General features: G+C 37.7%; 1 protein-coding gene across 1 annotated transcript; it reads left to right on the forward strand.

The window, feature by feature from the left end:
* Positions 1-2461: 2461 nt before the first annotated feature.
* Positions 2462-22993, forward strand: LOC136240747 (interferon-induced very large GTPase 1-like). The gene is made up of 3 exons (XM_066031786.1): positions 2462-2546; positions 12210-13680; positions 20562-22993. The coding sequence occupies exons 2-3, from the start codon at positions 12214-12216 to the stop codon at positions 22866-22868; spliced, it is 3774 nt and encodes a 1257-aa protein (XP_065887858.1). The 5' UTR covers positions 2462-2546; positions 12210-12213; the 3' UTR covers positions 22869-22993.
* Positions 22994-24624: the final 1631 nt, after the last annotated feature.

The following is a 24624-nucleotide window of genomic DNA, read 5'->3' on the forward strand; positions in this document are numbered from 1 at the left end:
TAATATAGTTAATGTAACAAACCTAATATTATTACTACAAGTAACGAAGTTACTAATCTCGTTATGCACTTGTCAATTTCATGCCCCACACCCCAGGTGGGGATTTGACATTGCTTCTTGTCCCCACCCCTGAGCAATTGACAGTTGTCCAATTCACTGACCGATTTCAGTAGTTGCATTTCTAAACAATAAAATCGCACTTGCTATAATTTTACTAGCTGCAGGGTAGGTTATTACTAGTCGCATGCATGAAATATGCACTTAGTCATCCTTGAGGTGTTGTCAAATCCCCTACTATGGGAGTGGGGACATAGTGGGGATTTGACAACTGAGTTTTTCCCATGCAGTAGTGGGGAATTTGACACTACGATTTGTCAAATCCCCTGTGTCCCCCCACCCTCCCCGGGTGGGGGGGATGGGGCATGAAATTGACAAGTGCATTTGTAATCCACTGAGTAACGCCTAGCCACAACGAAGTAATGAAGCCTACTGAATGAAGCATATTCATCAGCTTCTTATGCAACTATCAATGTAATCCCTGACTACCACTAATACGGGCTGAGGTGGGGGAAGGTGGGGATTTGCAAACCTGAAAATTACAATTCCCACCCACTGGGGGAAACACTGGCGATGCAAACCCGGCAAGTCTCGACCTGCAAACCCCGGGAATACTGGGGCTAGGAGGGGATTTGTATGGTCGTGTGGCATTGGTCTAGTGGTGAGTTAGTTCGAGTGGATTCTAGTATGACATTGAATGTAATAGCTAGCACCCAAAACACTCCTTCCTAAACTGAAAGCACACACCTTTGCTGTCTCAGTGAATTTCTTTAGTGAAGACAAATCCCCACTATGTCGGGGAAATTTAGCGATCAATTCCCCGACCTTTCCCCATCCTCAGCCTGTATTAGTGGTAGTCGGGCATTACATTGATAGGTGCATTACATTGATAGGTGCATTACAGTGGCGGATTTAGGGGGGTTTCAAGGTTTCCACGGAAACCCCTTTTGAAAAATGATTATGTAACAATTAAATGTTTTAATTATTACAGCGTGCGCCTTGATCGAGGTACTCTAATAAAGCAGTCACAGTAGGTATTAGAGCAATGTGTAGCAAGTTATTTAAGGATTTTATGTACTTTATCAATAAGCTGTGACCTTTTTTTTTTTTTGGTCTCACCGTACCAAACCAGACAATGTAGTACAAACTTTCGTGCGTCATGTCAGTGTATATGTCAACCTTCTAAACTGGAAACCCCCTTTATAAATTCCTAGATCCGCCACTGCATTACTTATAACCAAGATTTGCACAGTCCAACAACGCAATCATGTCACGTGAAAAGGTGGTAGTTTCACACGTGACAGCTTAAGGCTGTGGGCACAAAGTAATATAATATGTAATATTATTATAATTACTTTATGCGCATATCAATGTTTTGCCCCACTACTATGATATGAACACGGGCAGAGGTGGGGGATAGGTGGGGATTTGAACACTTAAAAATTCTTATCCCCACTACCTGGGGCTACTTTTGATGTCGAATCCCCCACTTATCCCCCAGTAAAAGACCACGAAACACCCGGCTATGTGCCCTCGTAGCATTAAATAGCCCACCACCTTGGGCACAGTTTGAGGTCGATTCCCCCACTAATCCCCGCCTAGCCCCCACTTCTGCCTGTGTTCATGGTAGTGGAGAAAAACATTGATAGGTGCATTATTGTAACTGTAAGTAAATAGTTTTGTTACAAGTAATATGTAATTATAGTTACTTGTAAAAAGTATAACTTGCCCAGCACTGGATGGGGATTTGCAAATGCTAGATGACAAATTCCCCATCCCTGAGGACAACTTCGAGTTACAGCATTACCAACTTTGTCTGTACTTTAATTTGAATAGACATAAGGTTATAATAAAAAAATTTAAAAAAATGTATTACAGACACATCGGAATGCAAATTTAAGGCAACGTAGTGCAGCAGTCTTTTAACTGCTGCACTATGTTGCCTTAAATTTGCATTCCCATATGTTTGTATTTTATCATAACTGTCCATCCAAACTTGGTAATGAAATCCCCTACTAATTCGTAGCTATCCGGAAATCACTAACCGAATATGGCCGCGTGTTGCAAATGTCCCTACCCGGCCTGGGGACGACTTTGGGTGACGAATCCCCTACAAATCTCCACCCTGGGGTAGCTAGGTGGGGCGTGACATTGATAGGTGCATTACAGCTGCACCATCAACCTCTGGCAGAGCAAAGATTTATTTCATCGCGTGTACAGCTGCCTCACATGAATTTGTGTCTATTGAGAATTAGTCTGGCGGCGCTCGTCTCTTCGCCACAAAGAGTCGGGCACCGCTATATTAATTTACTATATTCCCATTTTTGGGTACACACGTGTCATGCTCGAGTAGCTATATAAGTGCACAGCAGTTTAGTTTAGCCTTATTGAAGGCTAAGTAATAGATTAGCTATACAACTAAAAAGTTATCCGGTTTTGTTCGTCCGAGATTCAGTTCATCTGAGGCCTCGTCTGAGGCAAGGTCTGAGGTATGAATAAGTCCACTTGAAGCACTTGAATATTGCAAAATTAATGTACTCGTGTATAGCTACAGATATTTGTGAGCTATTTCATATAGCTAGTCATGTCCTTGTTTCGCATAAACATATCGTGCATGCACATGCATGCTTTCACTGGCTTATTTTTATTAGTAAACTTCTATAGCTATTTTTTGCATATTGGCTTGCAGCCCAGCCATGCATGGCCAGTTGAACAACTCGAACGAAACTATACGAATGAACAATCAAAGGGAAGCATGGGAAGGCCGCTATCGGGCACTTTCTATCGCCGGCTTGCTCAGCGAGCTTTCGAAACGCAGTGCCTTGTCTTATAGCACTGAATACTTTGGCGTGGATTCGCTGTAGCTATAACCTGTCTTTTTCACGGGGTTTGTTGAGGTCAGCGCCGGACGATGTGGAAGCCGCTCCATCTCGTATAGATCACCATGCAGATGCTTCCCCGGAAATGGGCCTAACAAATGGCCCTAGGGACTTTTAGATGTCACTCCTCTCAGTTTTGTCCAGCACACTCGCTTCTTGTGCTATACTAGGAAAGGGTGTTAGCTACATCTATCCAGGGAAAAAAATATGAATGAAACAATTAATTTATCAGTTCAAGTTGTAGCTAACTGTATACGTCACACGTGCAGTACGGTGCAGTATCAACCTCATGTAGCTAGTCTAGCTACCATGCAGTATATACGTATCGGGTTACTAGTCCCCAGCGTCGACCTTACTTTACTGCTTGGCCGCGTGACTATAATCACGCTGTCATGTGCATGACTTAACCATATATAGTCATGAGGTTTGTTTAGCATGCATGCCACATACACGCATGAACTTCATAGTTTACATTATGGTTGTGGGTAACCATCCTGTATGTTAGAGTTAAAGCACCGCCGCGCGTGTGTACGGAAAATACAGTACGAGGGGGTGTGTCGAGAGGCTAATACAGCACGAGGCGAAGCCGAGTGCTGTATTTGCCTCGAGACACCCCCGAGTACTGTATTTTTCGTACACACAAGCAAGGCGGTGCTTTAAGTGTTATATTGTACTTCCTGGTCGCGTCTGGCTCGGAGCGATTTTATTTAGTAGCTACTCAAACCGCTGCGATTTTCGGTGATAAGGATATCAGTAAGTGTTTAACTAATCTATTTCTAGTCGTAGAACGAACTAATAGGATTAGTTTGGCTGGGTTTAGCGATTTACAGTGTTGTTTACGTAACACTCATATCAAAACTTGTGTAACTTGAGATATTCCGGATTTCCGAATGGGTTACGCCCGTTTCGTATAAAATAACACCGTCCTCTAAACAAAGCGCCATAACTTCCGCGTACTTTGGTTGACGGACACGAAGTTTGGTTTATCAGCTTCCTTGATGAAAGGCGATTCGATTCATGGGTAAGTTCTTTGTGTAGTAACGAAGGGGAAGCTAGAAAGGAGCCTTGTACCGCAAAATTTACGTGTTCAGAATGCCCGTTAAAACACGTGTTTTTAAACATATTTCTATAACCTATCCTGTTTAACAATTTGTACGGTCGGACTCTTATTAAGCATCCTTCGCTGCGTAGAATGATACCAATGTATGTAATTAGTCTACTTGTACTTTTTTTACCTGTTGATCAGGTGTAACAGGCTGTTTAGCCTTATAAATTACCTGTAATAAATAATAATAATAATAATAAATTAAGCGAATTTGGTTGAGGATAACAACTTGTAAATTGGGATTTTCCCGGCGAGATAATTTAATTTTCCAATAGGTTAATGTATGCCGGGAGCGTGTATTATGTCATCAACAGCAGTAAATAACTGTCACTATGGCGACATTTTCCTATTTGTACGGTCGGAATTGGATAGAGAAATTCAAGGGCTTTCTTTTATTGTATGGTGTGCTGTAGAAATTTTGTGAGTTAAAGGTTGTAAATTAGTGTTTTTGCGTGTAGTGTAGAATACATGTTTGTATTGGACAAAAAATGACAATTAAGGAATGATGAGATTTTATGATCAGCCTGTTTTACCAAGTTGAGGTTTCAAAAAGGATATTAAACAGATATTAGATTTATTTAATGCATAATTCTTAATTTTTAAAGGCCAAGTTTAACCCAGTGTTTGAAAACTTTTAATGTTGACCACCTGAAAATGCTTGATTTGACAAATCCCATACATATGTTTTGATATGATTCCACAAATAAATTCTCCGCATAACTGTACTGTATTTGCCCAATTAGCTGCATACCTGTGCTGTATGACTATTACAGTACAGTTATGCAGCTGATTAGTACTGTATGGACAATACGATACGCGGCGTCGCTTTGATCCTTCCACACAAAGTACAATATATTTACGTATTATATGAGGAATTTCATGAATGCATGCAGTATATGGCTTTAGCAATTGCTCCAGCAGTATCTATACACAGGTGTAGACTTGAATGTGTGAGTTTGAGGAACCACAGCATTTCATGTGGAAAGGTCAGTTATACACTGGTTTGAGTCATGCTTGTTGCCTATAGCCAACAGCTACAGGTAAACTACCTATACCTTAATTGTATCAGAGACCACACTATAGTTGCATAGTCATACAATGGCGGATATAGAAATTCTCAGAGGGGGTTTCAGGTACATCTGGGATACTCTTACATGGGCATTATAGTCTGTTCACATTCACCTGAGCTCTCGTTTAATTCTTGTTACAAGGGCCAGCTGCTCAAACATTTAGTAGCGCTGTGAAGCCCTTCAAATGCCAGAACTGTTTATCAAAAAAGCACTTTGATACAGGCAAGAACAAGTGAGTCATGAGGCTTTAAAAATATCCCATACATTTAGTATGGACGATTCAGGCATGCAAACATGTTTGTTCCAGCACAAAACCATTGTGAGTGAACACATGTTCACCTCTTTGATAATTATTACTATGTTTGGTGGGGGCTCAGGTGAACATATACCAACTATAGTGGAAGTCACTCAACAAGTGTGTGAAGCACACTCAGCATGCTCCAACTAGGGGGTCTGGGGGCATGCCTTCACAGGACAATTTTGAAAATTTAGTTTTCTGAAATTGAATTTGGTAGCACTTTTGATTGAATAAACACTATATGAATTACATGCATGGTATTATTTTATTATCCAACTCTAGCAGTGGCAATTAGAGGGCAAAGCAAACCAACTGAATGCCCTCCCACAAGAAAATTGTGACATTTTACCCTTATTTGGTGCTGAACTGATTTGTTGAATTTAAACATTGTAAGTGATCGTGTTGAAAGAAGCTCATTATTCAATACCAGTCTCTAGTTATGAAACTGCATGATATACAATGCGTGAGGCACAGCATAAAATTAATGTAGTAATATGATTTCATGTCTCCAGAAGACTCCTGATTTCATTCCACTTTGGAATGACTGAGTTTAAAGGCATAGGTTCTCCTAGGCCTACTAACAGAAAAGGTTTTGGAGAATTTTTCAGAATACTTAGCTACTAGGGACAGATTCAGACTTTCAATAACAGGGGTTCCACTCTGGAACATGGTAATTGCCTCAGTCTAGCTAGCTATAGCTACCTCAGTTGTAGCTAGCTAGTAATATTGATGACAAAATAATCACTCTCCAGCAATGTTTCACTGTTAAATCTTACCATTTTACTAAATTCTTTAGAATTAGCAGTAATAAACATTAAAACGATAATTATTTTAGAGGTGCTTATTGCATATGAAGAACCTGCTTACTGATCCCTGATAGGAGTGATGCTAGGATGGTATCAAATGATTAATTGTGACCGGGCCTGCGAAAATAGGGCATGTGGGAAAAACTACACCCTGTCATAGAACATCTCGTATCTACTGGGATAAAATATTTTAATTCTGTAACTTGTATTTTAAAGCTAGCTAAGCTTTTAATACGTGCTGAATATTTCATGGCCAAGCAACAATGGAATATGAAGTTACGACATATCAAAGTTTAAAAAGTAGGCAATTTTTATGTGCCCACATGTCCTATCTTCGCAGGCCCAGCCACATTAGGCTGTTAGCTATTATTATTATAGTGAACGTGAATTGTGCACTTGGATGTTGGTCTACAAACTAGGTAGTTTCACCCACCTTTGCCAGCTTCGTAAACTGATTTTGGGCACGTGCCTTATTTTCAGAAGGAGTTTCAGCTGAAACCATTGCAACTCCCCTATATCCGCCACTGCTATAATACCTTCAGTACACTTGGGCCATTGGCAGTCCAGCAGAAGTCAAGCCACTAGCTGGCAAGCTGAGTTATTCTGAAATAGCTAAGTAGTTAGCTACTATATCTATACCTGCCGAGACATAATAGTCTCCTGAGCTAAACACGTACAATGCAAACACATAATTTCATAACTAACTAGTCTAGTGTATTTTAAAAGTTATTAATTTAAAAATCATGATGAAGTAGGGATCCAAGCAATAAAACTATTGAAACAAGATATATGAATGATGCATGGTGTTACAATGCACAGTGTAGCTATCCTCATGGGAAAATCCCTACATTGGAATGTTTTAAAAACTTAATAAAAAATAGTGAAGCTGTAAAGAAAAGGGTGCAGCCCCCAAAAGCCATGGTGAAAAAAAAAAGTGAAATCCAAGTTGGCGGCCAAGAAATGGCTGTGGTGGTAGGTAAATGGCAAAAAATTTGAATTTACTGCCTCCTCCAAGTTTCACTAGGACTAGGCAACAAATTTACCTGAATTGTCACTATTAAAATTTTTACCATTAACCTACCATCACAACCATTTCTTGGCCGCCAACTTGGATTTCACATCTTTTCACCATGGCTTTGTAGGGGCCGCACCCTTTTTTTACAGCTTGGCTGTTTTTGATTAGATATCATGCACTTCTTTTTGTATTTGTATTTTCCAAAGCAGGCCATAGGCCAGTTTTGGGGCCTCTTTCTACAAGTTTTTTTTCTTTACTACAGGAAGGAGAAACAATATGCAAAAGATTAATTTTTAACATGCGTTATTTACAATTGTACAAATATGAGCTTTTCTCAACAGGCCAACAGTATGTAACTATCCAAGTTTGGACAGTTACTTGTTACAAATTACTATGTAACTAGTTATCTAAACCAAAACAACCAAGCTGTAAAAAAAGAGTGCGGCCCTCAAAAAGGCTATGATGAAAAAAGACGTGAAATCCAAGGTGGCGGCCAAGAAATGGCTGTGATGGTAGGTTAATAGCAAAAATTTTAATTACGACAATTCAGGTGAATTTGTGTTGCCTCCTCCACTAAGATAAGATTCGGCACCAAATTTACCTGAATTGTCGTAATTAAAATTTTGCCATTAACCTACCATCACAGCCATTTCTTGGCCACCACCTTGGATTTCACATCTTTTTTCACCTTGGTCTGCACTCTTTTTTTACAGCTTGGCTGTATTGGTTTAGATATCACTTCTTTTTGTATTGCAAGCCACAAAGCTGGCTTTGATGCTTCCTTTTAACTTGTTTTTTTTTTCTTTACTGCAGGAATTGTGGAACAAAGGAAGTAATTGTGTGTATAGCTTTTGTTTGATGAAGTATTTGTATATTTAACATTGAATGATATGATTATCACATACTGTAGTTAATAAGGTGACTTCTTACATAACTGAACTGTAGCTGAAACTCTCTTTGTTTGTAGCTGAACTCTTTTCAGGGCGATTTGTTTCTAGCTGAACTCTCTACAGGATGATTTGTTTCTAGCTGAACTCTCTAAAGGGTGATTTGTTTGCAGCTGAACTCTCTACATGGTGATTTCTTTGTAGCTGAACTCTCTACAAGGTGACTTGGTCTAGCTGAACTCTCTACAGGGTGGCTGAATTCTCTACAGGGTGCAACTGAACTCTCTACAAGATGATTTGTTTCTAGCTGATCTCTCTATAGCGTAACTTGATTGTAGCTGAACTCTCTACAGGATGGTTTCTTTGTAGCTGATCTCTACAGGGTGACTTGTTTCTGGCTGATCTCTGGATGCTAGCTGATCTCTACATGGTGAATTGTTTCTAACTGAACTCTCTATAGGGTTTTTTGTTTGCAATTGAACTTTCTACAGGATAGTTTCTTTGTAGCTGATCTCTCTACAGGGTGACTTGTTTCTAGCTGATCTCTGGATGACTTGTTTCTAGCTGATCTCTCTACACAGTGACTTGTTTCTAGCTGAACTCTCTATAGGATTATCTGTTTGCAATTGAACTCTCTACAGGATGGTTTCTTTGTAGTTGCTCTCTCTACGGGGCGACTTGTTTCTAGCTGATCTCTCTACAGGGTGAACTTGTTTCTGGCTGAACTCTCTGTGATTTGTTTGCAGCTGAACTCTCTATATGGTGGTTTCTTTGTAGCTGAACTCTCTACAAGGTGATTTCTTCTAGCTGATTTCTCTACAGGGTGATCTGTTCGGAGCTGAACTCTCTACAGAGTGATTTGTTTGCAGCTGAACTCTTTATATGATGGTTTCTTTGTAGCTGAACTCTCTACAAGTTAACTTCTTCTAGCTGATCTCTCTACAGGGTGACTTGTTTGTAGCTGAACTATCTGCAGGGTGATTTGTTAGTAGCTGAACTCTCTACAAGGTGATCCTTCTAGCTGATCTCTCTACAGGATGATCTGTTCACAGCTGAACTCTCTACAGGGTGATTTGTTTGCAGCTGAACTCTCTACATGGTGGTTTCTTTGTAACTGAACTCTCTATAAGGTGATGTCTTGTAGCTGATCTCTCTATTGGATGACTAATTGTTTCTAGCTGATCTCTCTATAGAGTTATAACTTTCTCTATAGAGTTATAACATCTTTGTATAGCTGAACTCTTTACAGAGTGTTTTTTTTGATTAGTTGCTGAACTCTCCAGCTACACGGTGACTTGTTTGTACTACAGAGTACTACTGAGTGACTTGTTTGTAGCTGAACTCTCTACAGAGTGACTTACGTGTAGCTGAACATTGCATAAAGTAACTTGTTTGTAGCTGATCTAGATGAACTCTCTACTAGGTAGCTTTTTCGTAGCTGAACCCTCTATGCAGTGACTTGTTTGTAGCTGAATTCTCTACAGAGTGACTTGTTGTAACTGAACTCTCTACAAGGTGACTTGTTTATAGCTGAATTCTCTTCGGTGTGACTTATGATGTTCTGAATCTCTACAGCAACATATTTGTAGTTGAACTCTCTGCAGGGTGATTTGCTTGTAGCTGAATTGTCTATAAGATTAACTGTTTGTAGCTGAACTCCCTACAGAATAACATATAATTCTATAATGGAGTATAGCTAAATACTCCACAGGGTGATTGTTTGTAGCTAATCTCTCTACAGGGTGGCAGAGGCATAGCTAGCCAGAAGGTGATGGTGGGGCAGGCATGCCCCCACGAAACACTTAAAATCATTCATGCTTACAAAAAGGTTAATGACCCAATGGTGGGCTAGCCAACACATAGTATTGTATTATTATAGCTTACATAACTAGCTACGTAACTATTTCATTACTGATTGCTATCAGTTACCACTTATCAATGGAGGTATATATTCATCAAGTATAATCGCAAGTGCCACGCCTGTATTCCAACAAATTCGTCCACAATCCGGTAGAACTATATTGTGAATTTTAGTGTAAATACTATGCATCACAGTTACTTACGTTAGCCACAGCAGTCCTAGCATACTGACAGTATGACGTACCAGTTTACTCACTTCAGTCGGCGAAATTCAAATGCCACATATTGCACAAATCCCAGTTCATAACCTGCCTTGCTAGCAAAATTTTAAGCTTGTGACGGATCTGTCTGACTGACAAAGTAAAAAAAATTGACAGGCATGCCACTGCACTGCTATACGAAGATCCAGTGTGATCGACTCGAGAAAATAAACTTGGTAAGATACATTTACACTTTATCACCTATTAGGCAGTAGGTTTGTAGCATCATCTGCCTGGTCTCCTTTGTTACTTGCACATGAGTTGCAACTCCTGCAAGGTCACTGTAAGCAGGTCACTTACCTTTTTAGGTTCAAAAAATGCTCTATCACATAAGTAATTTAGGCTAAATATAGATTTGTATCCCATTCACCTTTGCTGACAGTGAAAACTGTCGATTTGGCGGTAGCATGTGATGGCTTCCCTTCGTAATGGAAATCATCCGTATTTTTCATAGTGGCTATTTTGATTGTAGGGGTGTTTTTCAAATAGTTATTGATTTCATACTGCTGTGTAATGGGTTGAACATAGCTGACAACGAAACATAATGGATACTTCACTTTTCAGACAATAATTAATATAACTGGGGTGCGCGGCGGCATTTCTTTCATGGTACGTGTGGGTTCACCAGTTATAATAATTGTTTACAAAAAAAGTTTACAAACACGTTCACAGAAAAATTTGGAATTTTCAACTAGAGTAGGGACCATAGCACATCGATAAAAAGTATTGAAACAAGCTGGAGTAGTGCACGATATTAAATCACAGTAAAACAATAAGGAGTGTTATATTCCTACTGTGCTCAAGATACCATATTGGAAATGCACGGGTGGCTTCTTTGATTAGAGGTGTGAAAGTGTTACATATATCATATGAACCATGGCTACTTCAGTGTATCGCACTTACATATATGCGACCCAGTCTGACAAAACCGGGCTTATCGCCTATTTAAAAGTATCGAGAAAAGCCGGTTTTAAGTATTTAGTGTGTTGCAGCTCGCCAATGGTTGAAGGTATGTGTACCAAATTTTCACACGTTGTACACCAATTCCTTACCTTCCAGAGCATCCACTGTGCAAGTAGCCAACAACTAAGTTTCCTGTCATTTTAGATAGTTTTTAAACCAAGGTTGACTGTATCAGGCGAGCTGCAAATTGGGTGGAAGGTTGAGGCCTGGAAGGCAGGCAAGATGGTGTTCAAAAATTGAAAAGGAAGGCCAAGGGATGAATTAGTCCAAGTTTTAAGCCACCGAGGTCTCAAAACTGGCTAAAATGAAAGGAAATTCACAGCAGAGGTACTTATTCAACACCACAGAGCTGTACAGCCACATACAGTCATTCCCAGGCTGACCAGAGCTCCATTAAGGCCCCACACCACACGTACGGATCGCCACTGGGCTCGGGAAAAGCAGCCAGCAAAATCAGACCACTCAAGTCTAGCTGATTTTAAATGTAGAATTAGATAGTTTATTCATGTAGCTGTGTGTCCTGGGTGAAAAATCAAATCTGTTGACATGGGCGATAAGACCGGTTTTTCTCAGACTGGGTCACATATATATCCTTCCTCATACCGTTGACAAACTCCTCAGTTTAGTCTCAGGGTTTATCAGCAGTAAATTTCCCCTGACTTCAGAATTGAGGTATATATAAGTACAATACACCTCGTAGCATTACATATTTCCCTACATAGATACATAAGCAACAGAACAATGCCCTTGATGGCATCTTGGGCATTATTGTATATCAAGAGCATTGTTGTGTATCAAGGACATTGTTGTGTATCAAGGGCATTGTTGTGTATCAAGAGCATTGTTGTGTATCAAGGGCATTGTTGTGTATCAAGGGAATTGTTGTGTATCAAGGACATTGTTGTGTATCTAGGGAATTGTTGTGTATTTTAGCATGTCAGTTATCTATTACGTACTGTATAATGCATGTATGCACATGCAGCCATAACATTGTTGTTATACATGATAGAGTGATGGAAGAGGACCACTTAAAACATTCAACCACTTTAAAAGGCACACTACAGCAATTTGGACTTGATCCAGAGGTTTGGGAACCTAAATTTCATAAATACAATGTTAGTGAGCCACAAGATATAGCTACAATTGAAAAAGATTATGGAATATACACTGAGCTTGCTTTAAATGTTTCAGAAGATGAGGACATGGCATTGCAAAAGCTTCTTAGTGTTGACTTGCCTAATGAACAAGACCTATCAGGTTCCATGATTAAGGAGCTTGAAAATAAGCTACAAGATGGTGGTTTTGATATGTCTTATTGGTTAAAAATATTTGTGACAGTCTTAGGAATACAGTCAGCTGAAGCACTGGATTACCTGGGAAATGAAAGTTATGCTTTGCTTGAACCTTACGTCAGAAACACTAGTGATAAAATAGTTTTAAAAGCATTTTTTCAATTAAACCAACAAATGTCTTTCCAAGAATGTCGAGATTTACAATTGGAGAAGGTACAGAAACGAAATGAAAAACTTAAGGAAGTTTTGATGAAGCTGATTACTAGTAATGAAAAGTATCATAACATTCATAAAAAAACAATTTGTGAACTTTTACAAACTTCATCTTCCCTACCCCCAGAAATGACTACAACAGATTTGATGTGTAAACTGAACGCATTTGTGGAAGAAATACAAGCTAATGCTAGTACAGAATTAAGTGTCGATGAACTTTTTAAATCCTCTCCTATACTGCAAGGTGCATTAATGATGGATGACTATTCACAAAAACTTATCGAAAATAAGCCTTTGCTCAAGAATCCAATTGACATTCAATTGTTACATCCTAGGTGGTGCCAGTTTTCAAAAGCTATCAATTTTTATGAAGAGTGTGCTGAAGAAGCTTTCTTAAAAACCATGAAGAACTATGGTATTACTGCAGTGGTTAAATTTGAAGGAAATAATGACCTACCAATGCACTATATGTCAACAGCACAATGCACAATAGTCCCCATGGCATCTTGCTACATTAATAATGAACATCTGCAGTTGTCTCCAGAAGCATTATCAGAGCTAAAGGCAATTGAGGAATTAAAGGATACTAATGAAGCAAGAGCTAAGGCAGTAAAGTTTTTACATGAATATGGTTCACATGCCTTCAAAGGCATTCATCATTTTGGTGGGATTTTTATCTGTATAAGCTACAGCAAAGATGATCATGAAATTGATTTCAAAAGTGCTGAGGATGTCCATGGGAAATTAAATCAATTTTTAACCAAGAACATGTTTTTACCAGAACATTTGCAGGGATTTTGTTCTGAGTTCTTTGATCATGATTCACACAACACTAGGTGGAAGGTGTATGCATTGGGTGGCCTAAGTAAATTTTCAAGCTTTTGTCAATGGAAGTACAGATTGGTAGCTAGCAATGCTGAGTGGCATTTAATTGACAGAGGAAACATAATGGTACCGGTTTGGGAAATGATTCAGGTACATGTTTTATCATACACTATGCTAGTAATGTATATTATAGTAGTGATCATGAAGGTCTGATTTTCCTACCAGAAAACCATCTTCACTTTAGTTTTCTTCATGATGGCTTGACAGTAGACCTGCATCAAATATGTCAGTATAATAAAAGCGTAATAGGCTAGAGTGCCACGCCAGCATAATGCTAACATATTAGGTGGATAATACATTTTAAATTACGGGTTTAATTCCATGAAAATTAGCTACTCCATAATAGAACAGTCAGTGGAAACTGCATACATGTATATAGCTCTTTAGATCAATACTCTCTAATAGAACAGTCAATTTGTAGTGAAATACTCTAATAGAGCGGTCACTGATTAAAATGTTACAAGATAATTGTAAGAAATGTTGTTAACCTACCAGCATAATGGGAAAACTGAATAGCATAATAGGTGAATATTTCAAGAATTTTTGGGAACAATTTTGAGCATATTTGACTCAGATCTACTTGACAGTATTTGTAGGTAGGTATAATCAAGCCAATAGTAAACATGTGCTCAGATTTCATCACGTTTCAATGGAATTTTAATAATTTTTCAGTTGAACTGACTAATGCCTTCAGTGAAACATGTAATAAGTAATGCAGATTGATTTTTTAAGTGATGAGATGTATTGAAACATTCTGGAGTTGTTTGAGTATGCAAATTGTTCTATTAGATTAGACTCGAAGTGACATTTAACTTCCTCAGTTAGATGTTGCAGCCTTTTCTCTGCCTCATCAAGCTTTGTCTTTTTTTGGTGGAGAAGGTGCCCTATGATAAGACCTTCTGAGGGTACATAACTACGTATACAGTTTAGATTGTTCTATTATCAGGAGTAAACCAATTGGGCTACTGTTGCGATTTTAGTTGAATACTGGGTACATAAAAATCAGTAGCCTGGTGCATAGCTTCTTTAATGTATTTCCATATATATTCCACATCTTGAGCATTTAAACAAGGACGAAAGTTGTAACTAAATAGGAAGAAATTCATGCTGTACCAGTCAGCTTTTTGGTAGTGTAATATGAAGTTGGGTTTGGAAGAGAGGTTGGTTGCTTTGGAGATGTAGTTATCAATGTAAAATGACACAATGTAGTGATCAGATGGTAAGTGAAATGGTAGCTCTTGGTAAACCTGGACATTGTGAATAATGTCTGTGTTAGTTAAAATCACGTCAAGTACATTTCCACCTTTATGGATGGTTTTCAAAACAAGTTGAGTGAGATTCAGTTTGACAACTAGATCTGCGTAGTCATACGAGACACTAGTATGACTAGCATATAATTCCTAATCAAGGTCAGGGAGGTTGAGATCCCCTAGCACAATAGCATTGATATGATTCTTAAATGTACTTAAGTATGACAATATTGCTTTGTGTTTCTCACAATCTGCGTTGGAAGAGATATGACAAGGTAGATCATAGTGTCCTGATGATTAATTGTGATTTTTGTACAATTATTGCTTCACTTGGTGAAGGTATTAGTGTACTTTAAATAGAATTTTAGTAGCCAGTAAAACTCCTCCTCCTCCTCTTGAGTTTCTATCTTTATGGTATATGCTGTATCCGGTAGGTATCAGTTCATTTGTAAAAATAAATGCAGTTAACCAAGTTTCATTGACAGCAAAAATATCAAATTCAGAGGCATAACTGTAGGACTGGAAGATCGAAATTTGTTTGACAAGACTTCTTGTATTCCATTCAAAACGTTTGATAATTGAATTATTTAAATTGTGTGTATGTGGGATAGAGTTACCATCTAGTCAATTTTGAGAGTTGGGTCATTCAGCTTCATCTGCTGAGGTCTCTATAGAATCTTCTTGATAACTAGTATTAGGCACATTTATGGTGTTAGTAGGTGATGATTTAGCTGGACATAATTGCAGATTTTTAACTTCATCATGTAACTTATTGTTGATGTACAGACTGTTTCCCTGAATTTTAATGTGTTTACGCTCAATGCTTTGGTTTATTAATAAGCTATTTCGTTCGTTTAGAAGAATGTTGTCAATTTTGCACTCTTCAAGAGACTTGTCAGGCTTGATGGATATTTGTGTAGAGGACAAAGAACTTTTGCCAGAAAGAACTAGTGAAGCCTCAAAAGCCCTTAAATTTTTGACTAAAAGTGGATGTGGACTGTCCTTTTATACTTTCCTAGTCTGTGGTAATCTTTGATTGAGTCTGAAGTGAGTGATGAGTGAATACTGGTTATCACACCAAGTAATTTCTCGAGGTTGTGTTTCTGACGGGTAGATCTTGTAGTTTGAGATTGAGCTTTGTCAATACTGTATACCACCACATTGTATCTTTTATCGGATGTTAATGATGGTGACTTAGGAGGAGAATCTAAGTGGTGCTTATCACTGTCAAAGAACAGAATCGTGAATAGAATTTTTTAGTTGGGATAATTGTGACTTAATCTCCTTTACATCAGGCAAGAGAGAAGCTGACTTCTGATTGATTTAACTGCTAGGGAGTTCTGCCTCAGGTTTCTGAGAATTTAGAATGGTTGGAGTAAATTCTGACAATTTTGCCTTCAAAGAATGTATTTCCTCTTTCAATACTTAAACCTGTGAAACTTGTTCACAAAGCTGACAAAAGACACACATAACTTTAAATTGGACTTAGAGAGCTTATCAAAACACGTGTTAGTTAAATCTGCACACACTTACGATGGAGCCATCCCTGGCAGAGTCCTTCACAAAATATGGCTTCTCCAGATTGATATTTGCTTTCTTCCTTGATTGTTTCATTACAAATATGGAACTTATCGTCGCTGCATTGATCTTCAATCTGTAAGGTCTGTTTGTTCTTTTTCTCTGTTCCCTTATGAGGAGGAGTGTTATTCTCTGGTTGATTCCACTTCGTCACTGGCATGTCAATTGACGCAGTTATCTATAAATAAATCTAAGAAAACACACAGTTCAATCATTTTGAGTAGTCTGACCTTTACAGGTACCATTAATGTTAGGCCACGGTACCATGGCATTAAAATTTGACAGCGAGAGTAGTCCAAATGTCAGAACTACAAGGTCCCTCATTCTTCTGGTCACTGGGTTATCCTCTCATTGTAGTTAGTTAAGGTCGAGTACTAACAAAGTTGTATTTACAGTGCCAGACGACGAAGAAGATTCACAAAGAAAGTAGAGCTGCAACCCAAAATTGAATATTTTTTGTTAATATTTGGGTTTAATATTTCACTTGCTGATGTCGCGTAAGCCTGAGAATTGCATTTTTGTCTACCACAGCAGCCACAATGTGTGCATCATGGACTTACCTGTGCTCTTTAATATAATCTTCACTACAATGTAAGTTTTAATTTGTAGGTACGATGTCAGTGGCTTCTTACGCAGGCTTTCACATTTACAGTGGGAGTGCCCGTCCCATAGAAAGTGGATTGATTACAGAGGAATTTCTTATACTGTTCTTCATTTGTAATGCTGTAAAATAGGTAGATCTGTGTATACATAGCTCAAAATGGTCATGTCACATTTCAGTAATAGATAGACATTCAGACACACAATTAATTATGTCTGAAATATTTGATGTGGCATATGTGTGTTCATCAGTGATACATAGTAGGTAGGGACCGCGGAGGTTAGCACCACTCATGAGAAAGCATTGACAAGAAACCAGCTTCTCAATACCTTCACGGCGCCTTAGCAGTATTGGTTAGGTAGCTATAATCATGGCTAAACGTGTGCAACCCAATATGTTGCTACATTTTTCAGACATGCTCACAGAGTTAACCTCAAGGTTATCAGCCATACAACAGTGCTATTTTGATGGCCAAGTTGAATGCATGCCTGTTCATGCATATGGTTAAATATACTAGCCAGTTTACACTACATGGAAAAAAGAAGCTGCTACTTCTGCGCAATCATCTATTAGGCCAGGCCAAGTTGATTCACAGTTTATCGTCAGGGATATTTGAAAAAGTCATGTGGGTGGGAGGTCATTTTTCATATTTCATAATTCTTTTAACATGGAAAAACATGTTAAAAGTAGCTTCACTCAGTAGCTAGCTACATACTTTAATAATAATTTGATTACGTCACTATTTATACTTACTCATTTATACAATCTCTCTTTATAAATCCATTTTATTGAAGGTTCTAACGAGTCCCTGAGGGCGGGGATAATCGTTATGTTTGTTACATTGTTGCACACACCATGTTTCAATATACAAAACGAGTTCAGGAGCGTAAGCAATGATTATCACGTATGAAATAATGAATTATGAAATTATTGCTCTATTCCTAAAAACCCATGTGGACGGTGACAATAAACTGTGAATCAACTTGGCCTGGCCTTATAGGACTATACAGCATTAGATACTCTCCTCTCATATTATTATTATGCTAGATGATGTGGATGTAGCTAGTCAAGCATGCAATAGTTACCAGGATCTGGAAAGTAACCTTTCATGCCATCTCTTCTACTCCCTGCTACACAGGTTTTCAGTTGCCTTGTTTTCTAATCCCTAGTGGGATAGTAACTAATAAATTTATACTATTACTTGGAATATTCAAGTACTGTTTCATAAATGGGTGAAACTGGGATGGCTTTAGTTAAACTATTGCAATTGTCAGATTTTATTCAAACCAGAATGAGTCTCTAATTTCTTACCCTGTATAGTCTGGCTAAATATCCAATACCAGGCAGTAACATCTCCCTTGATAATGAAGTCTGATCAGCCATTTTTAGTGGTAATAAAGCCTTGAAACCCAGTAGTATCCTGTACAATTGTTTGGTGGCTGAAGGAGGTGCTTAATATTTTCGGGCATTGGTGTTTGCATTTTCATAGTTTAGTCTACATCTAAATTAAAAATGTTGTTTGTGTTAAGTCATCATAATAACTAGTATAATTATATAGTAATTTTAAAAATGAAGTAGGGATGAGTAGTGAAACAAGAGATGAATGATGGTATTACAGCATAGCTCGGTGGGAAAGTCCCTACATTGGCATGTTATAGCAATTATTTTGCTCAATGCCAAAGTAGGGATTATTCCACTGAGCTATGCTGTAATACCATCATTCATCTCTTGTCTCACTATGTTTTATTGCTTTAATAATTTTTAATATACCAGTTTATTTGGTTTTTTTGTTATAGCATGTAGTTATACATGTGAATCGTCATTGTATGACAGAGCAATTATTAATAATGAGTAACTGTTCTATTAGGATGACTGCTGTATTAGAGTATCTCGAGTCAACCTCTCACCACCAGGGAGTGTGGCATATTTTCATTGTGCTAGCATTATGAATACAGCTAACCAATAATATTGAGGTGTGATTGTGATCGAGTTAATAGGTGTGGTGTCAGGTGGTGCTCTACAAGGTGCTCGATGGTTATTACTCTACCAAGATCGAGTTTATAGGTGTGGTTGAGTGGGTGTGGTATGGAACCTATCATGAAGTTACTGGTATACCCAGCATAAGTAAGTTTGCGGCATCTAAATATACTAAATGGTGATAGGGAAAATTAACGCCTCAAACAAAATGGTTTCATTGCATGAAGACAGCCTGATTGAAGATAAAAGGAAAGACAAGGCACAGTGGGCACACACTCATCAGAACCCTAAAAGACAGGAGAAAATTGATGAATATCATAGTTAGGATACAAAAATAACTAGTAAGTGAGTGAGTCCTTGGACACACATGGCAATCGATAGGGAAATAAAATGCCCCCAGCCCATAAGTGGGTGTGGCAGGAAAAAGCATAAAAGAATTTAACTATGATAAATAAAAGTATTAAAGCAGTCAATGTTCAAGATTCCCCAGACCATTCTGGGCAATCTCTTGCCATGAAAATTCTCCTTGAAGACGAAATTGAAACACCAGCTGCCAAGTCAAAAATCCATCTGCAAGTTGATTTAGTGACCTTGATATCATTTTAAATATAGTTAGCACAGTTCTGAAAGGACAACAAAGATGATGGCAGGTAATGGCCTAAAACGCTTAGTTCAATGGTATCGTAAACGCAAGCAACAACTAGACAATCAAATTCCGACTGTAGCTCTTGGTACTCTCTCTTCTCTTGTTTTCAAATCCTGGAAGACTTGAGACATTTTCCTGAATCTAAGGGAGACGTTTTTCTGAATCTAAGGGACATGTCAACTCTAACAAAGCTAGCGAATTACTTCTCTCATCATCATAAAGAACAATATCTGGATGGTATGGTGTAGTAAGGCAGGCAGGCAGGCAGGCAGGCAGGCAGGCAGGCAGGCAGGCAGGCAGGCAGGCAGGCAGGCAGGCAGGCAGGCAGGCAGGCAGGCAGGCAGGCAGGCAGGCAGGCAGGCAGGCTTCAGTGACTTTTTAAAATACTATATCCAGCCACCTGTAAGTGTTTTCTTGCTTTTAATGCTGTACGTATTTGACTAATATTATTCCATAAAGGTGACTTTCATCGCATAACATATGGTTTTTAAAGGCTGCATTTTAGGTAGTGCATGTCATTTTTGGGATCCCTACTTAAACAGTACTACCGTATTGTTTCATATAGATATAGTGAGTAAGGGTTTAACTATATTGATTAATGTAACATTTCCATGTTGGCTATTGCACTGTCGTTGTTATGATGTGATGAACTAGTCTGACTGTCCAGTACTGGATAATAAGTTATAGTCATCACTTTTTGATACTTAACTTATAATCTATTGTAGTACCTTGATAGTTCTGCATACTGGAATATAATTTCTAATGCATATTTATTGTAAGCCCCACATAGCTAGGCCATTCACTGTGCCAGCTGTTTATAATCAATATGACACACTGAATGGTCTGGCTACTCAAAGTACATTGCATTGTTATAGACATTATACATTGCATAAGCAGCTGAATATCTGTGATTATGTAGATGAATCATAAAGATTTGAAAGGCAGCCTGGCTTTGTTAATTCAGAATACTTGGAAGGAATTAAGTTTGCCACAGTCACCATTTCTGTATAGTCCTCTAATGCCAAAAAACATACCACAGAAGAAAAATGCAGATTTTCTAGCTAAAGAAGCAGCAGGTTGGAACATTCATCAAAAGCAATTTGAAATTGAAGCACGTTTGCATGTTTTAATGGAAGTAAAAAAAGAACTGATTAATGGTTTGATCAATCCTGCAGCTTGGCCCATGTTATATTTGTCAAAACCTGCTATTCAACAATACATAACATGGGTTTTAGATGTTAATAGGAATAAACAAGTTACTTTGGTTCTTGTAAAACAACTTGTTACTCCTCTTGATTTGTGTATATTGAATAGTGAAGATTTTATTGGACTGCTTAAAATGAAGCTGTACAATTCATCAGTAAAACAGATAGTTAAATTGCAGTGCTGTGATTTCATAAATTTGCAAACAGTTGTTAAGTTTATGTCAGAGCAATTAAAAGATGAAGCTGTAGAGAAATCTACTGAATTGAGATATCATCAAACGCAATACATGCAAATATCCATTAAACAGCTGATCGATTACCTGCTTGAAGCTGAGCAGCATTATGAATTAATGTTTCTCTATACATTACTGTACCCTTTTGGATATGACAAACAAGAACAGTTATTTTGGCACTTATTGAGCTTGGATGAACTTGAGTACCTAAGTAAACAATTAGAGGAGCCAACAGTTGCATTCTTTGAAATTACCTATGGTGAAACCGTGAAATTACAAGCTTGCTTATTTTATTTAACATTTAAAGCAATAGGTGATAGTCAAATATCTGATTTATTTCCAAGGGCTAAAGCTCATGTGGAATATCTGAAAAGTGAATTAAAGTCTGAATTGGTCTCTCAGATTTCAGATATATTAGAAGCTTCATATGATATTAATGGTGACTGGATAAATAAGTTAGAATCTGATATGTTAATTCTGTATAAAGGCTTTAAACCACAAACAGCTAAGAATGAGCATAGCCTATTACAAATTTTAGATAATGATGGAAAAAACCAAGCTTTTTGTAGAAATGAACTAGAAAAAACATTGGAGATAAAGCAAAGTGATGCAATACCTAAACAAGATTTAATTCCTAATAAAATGTTAAACCTATTAGGTACTAACGAAACGAAGCAGGGTTTAAGCAGTGATGGTACACTGAAGCAAGTTCAAGATACTAGAATAGAACAAACAGTTGATTCTGATGGATTAAAACAAGGTTTAAATGATGGTGGAATGCAGAAGCATGTCTATGTTAAATATGGCACAAAAGAAGTTTCAACTACAGATACATTGGAGCAGAACTCAGATGCTGATGACGAAAACAAAACACAACACACAACACAGCAACTGACAGATGTGAAAATCAAAACACGGGCTGGTGCAGAAATGTGTAAATTTAAACTCTTATTAGATTTACTAAAGTTAAATGAAAAATATCCAGAAAAGCTTACAAAGAATGATGCAATGATGATACATTTTTCTACACTTGGTAACGTAAAAAGTACAAAACAACTAGAACTTTTACCATACGTTGTTATGCAAAAGATCATGGCATGTGATAGCAAGTGTAGATCTTGTTTATTTACAGGTATAATAGACATAAAAGATCAACTCTGTGATTACAGTCAATTTGAAAGTAGTGACCAAAATACTAGTAGTGATAGTAGTAGTTCAGACAGTGATTCTGAAACCTGCAGTAGCATTTCTCCAATCGATGTTATTTTGGCACTTCTACATTGCTCTGATAATTTTCTTCGACAAGATCTAATGCGAAAGCTGTCAGTGTGCCAGTTTGCTGTCCCATGTGTACTGCCAAATCCTTTACAAGGAGACCTTAAGTTTTTAGTTTGGTCTTTGCGTAGTATCATAAAGACATGGATATGCCAGACAGGTGATAGCATTGCTCATAAGGAGTATCCCGTTGTAGATTACAAAGCACCAATTATCACATTCCTAAGGATAGGCAAGTCAAAAGTATCAAAATCAGAAGTTCTGAATAATGTCATAAGTGACTCTAATCATGATTTTTTCTTCAAGTGGAACTGTGATGGTGGAAATTACGAAAGGCTAATCACTGATGGAGTTGTTGATATGTGTTGGTATTTACCACAAGGAAATGATAAAGACTTCTATCCTGATTTGCTTACATTTCTAAATCTTCATGGAGATTTGCTCAACCATTCAATGCAAATGGATCTACTAAACAGTGTTAGTTCAAATGTTGGTTGTCTTTGTTGGCAATAATAAATTACGTGATGCTGCAATTTCACTGCTAGGAAAGTTAGAATCTGTTCCAACACTATTATTTACAAGTAAAAATACATTGAAAAATGTTGTAAAACAGCTTAACCAATGCAACATTAATTACACTAGCCTTTTAATAAAAAGTAAAACTAATGCAGAAGTCCGAAAGAAACTACAAAGTCACATTAAGGAAAGGTTTTGTCCTCCTTTTGCTGTTAAACACCTTTCTCTTATAGACTGTGCTCAGACTGCTGGTAAATTATGTTTTACAGTTGATGAAAAGAACAAGTCTATTGAAATTAGTAAAGGGCTTGCAAGGAATGTAATGAATGAAATAACACATCACTCTTCCACTGAAGTGAAATCTGAGTTGCTGTTACTACAGGGTCCATTGTTATGGCATCAATGGGCTAAACATGACAAAGAGCGCAGTAGGCATGTGTTTAAGCACAAAGCAAGTATCGAACAATACAATTCTCAAAAAGATTCAGAAAAGCTTGCAATTAGACAGCAGCAATTGGAGTGCTCTGAAGCATTACCACCACTAATGAAATTGTTTTTAGATAACTTACTATCACATGAAGATAATACTAGAAAGTACTTTATTGAATGGATGAAAATATTTTTAGATGATTATTCCAGGATGGTACTACCACAGTTTTACAAAAAGTACAAAGATATCAGAGCAACATTAATGCATCTTAAAGACAAGCTTTCTGAAAGTAGCAGTGAATTAAAGCAATTAAAACTTCAGTTAAAAAGACAAAATGAATATTTAGCTTATGCGTCATTTGGCTTGGAACATTTTTTTCGAGAAATAGGTCAAATATATGAGGCAAGAATGGATCCATTACAAACTAGCATCCCTAAGACTGTTAAGGATCTATTGCAACGTCTCCCAAAAATGGCTGCCAGTCTGATAGATGAAGGATATGGCATGGAAGTGATGGATGGTGATGCTTCCCATGTACCAATTACTTGGATATCGGCTGTTTTGGATGAGCTTAAGTCACTTCATGAGCACAAGAAGTTGTTTACTATTTCAGTGTTAGGAATCCAAAGTACTGGAAAGTCTACTTTACTAAACACCATGTTTGGTCTTCAGTTCCATGCAAGTGCAGGTCGATGTACTAGAGGAGTATTTCTACAACTTCTTAAAGTAGATGATGAAATCAAAAAGAAATTTAAATGTGATCTTATAATGGTAATAGATACAGAAGGATTACGTGCTCCAGAGTTGCAGTTTGAGGGAACACAAACACATGATAATGAGTTAGCTACCTTTGTTATTGGTCTTGCTGATGTAACTATTGTTAACATATATGGGGAAGCACCAGGTGACCTTGATGACATTTTACAAACAGCTGTTCATGCATTTATACGTATGAAAAAAATGACCTTTTACCCAAGGTGCCATTTTGTACATCAAAACGTTAATGAAGTCACTTGTAACAAAAGCCAAATAGGAAGGCAGAAATTTTTGGATGGCCTTGACAAAATAACTTTAAGTGCAGCAATACTTGAGCATTCTGAAGGCCAGTTTAAATCATTTAAACATATCATATCATTTAATGAAGAAACCGATGTTCATTATTTTCCTGCTTTGTGGAAAGGAGACCCACCCATGGCTCCAGTTAATCCTGGCTATAGTGAAAAGGCTCAATTTTTGAGGCAGACTATAGTACAACAGTCTATAAAGCCACATGATCGCATGTCAAAAGAGATGGCAACCAAATCTACCACTTTTATAGAATTT

This window comes from Dysidea avara, chromosome 12 (assembly GCF_963678975.1).
Source record: "Dysidea avara chromosome 12, odDysAvar1.4, whole genome shotgun sequence".
NCBI classification, from domain to species: Eukaryota; Metazoa; Porifera; class Demospongiae; order Dictyoceratida; family Dysideidae; genus Dysidea; species Dysidea avara.

What these genes read in the sequence shown, in the direction of transcription:
- LOC136240747 (XM_066031786.1), top strand. Translation starts at nt 12,214, where the DNA reads ATGGAAGAGGACCACTTAAAACATTCAACCACTTTAAAAGGCACACTA. An exon ending in CGGTTTGGGAAATGATTCAG is followed by an intron (nt 13,681 to 20,561) that starts GTACATGTTTTA and finishes GTGATTATGTAG; the next exon opens with ATGAATCATAAAGATTTGAA.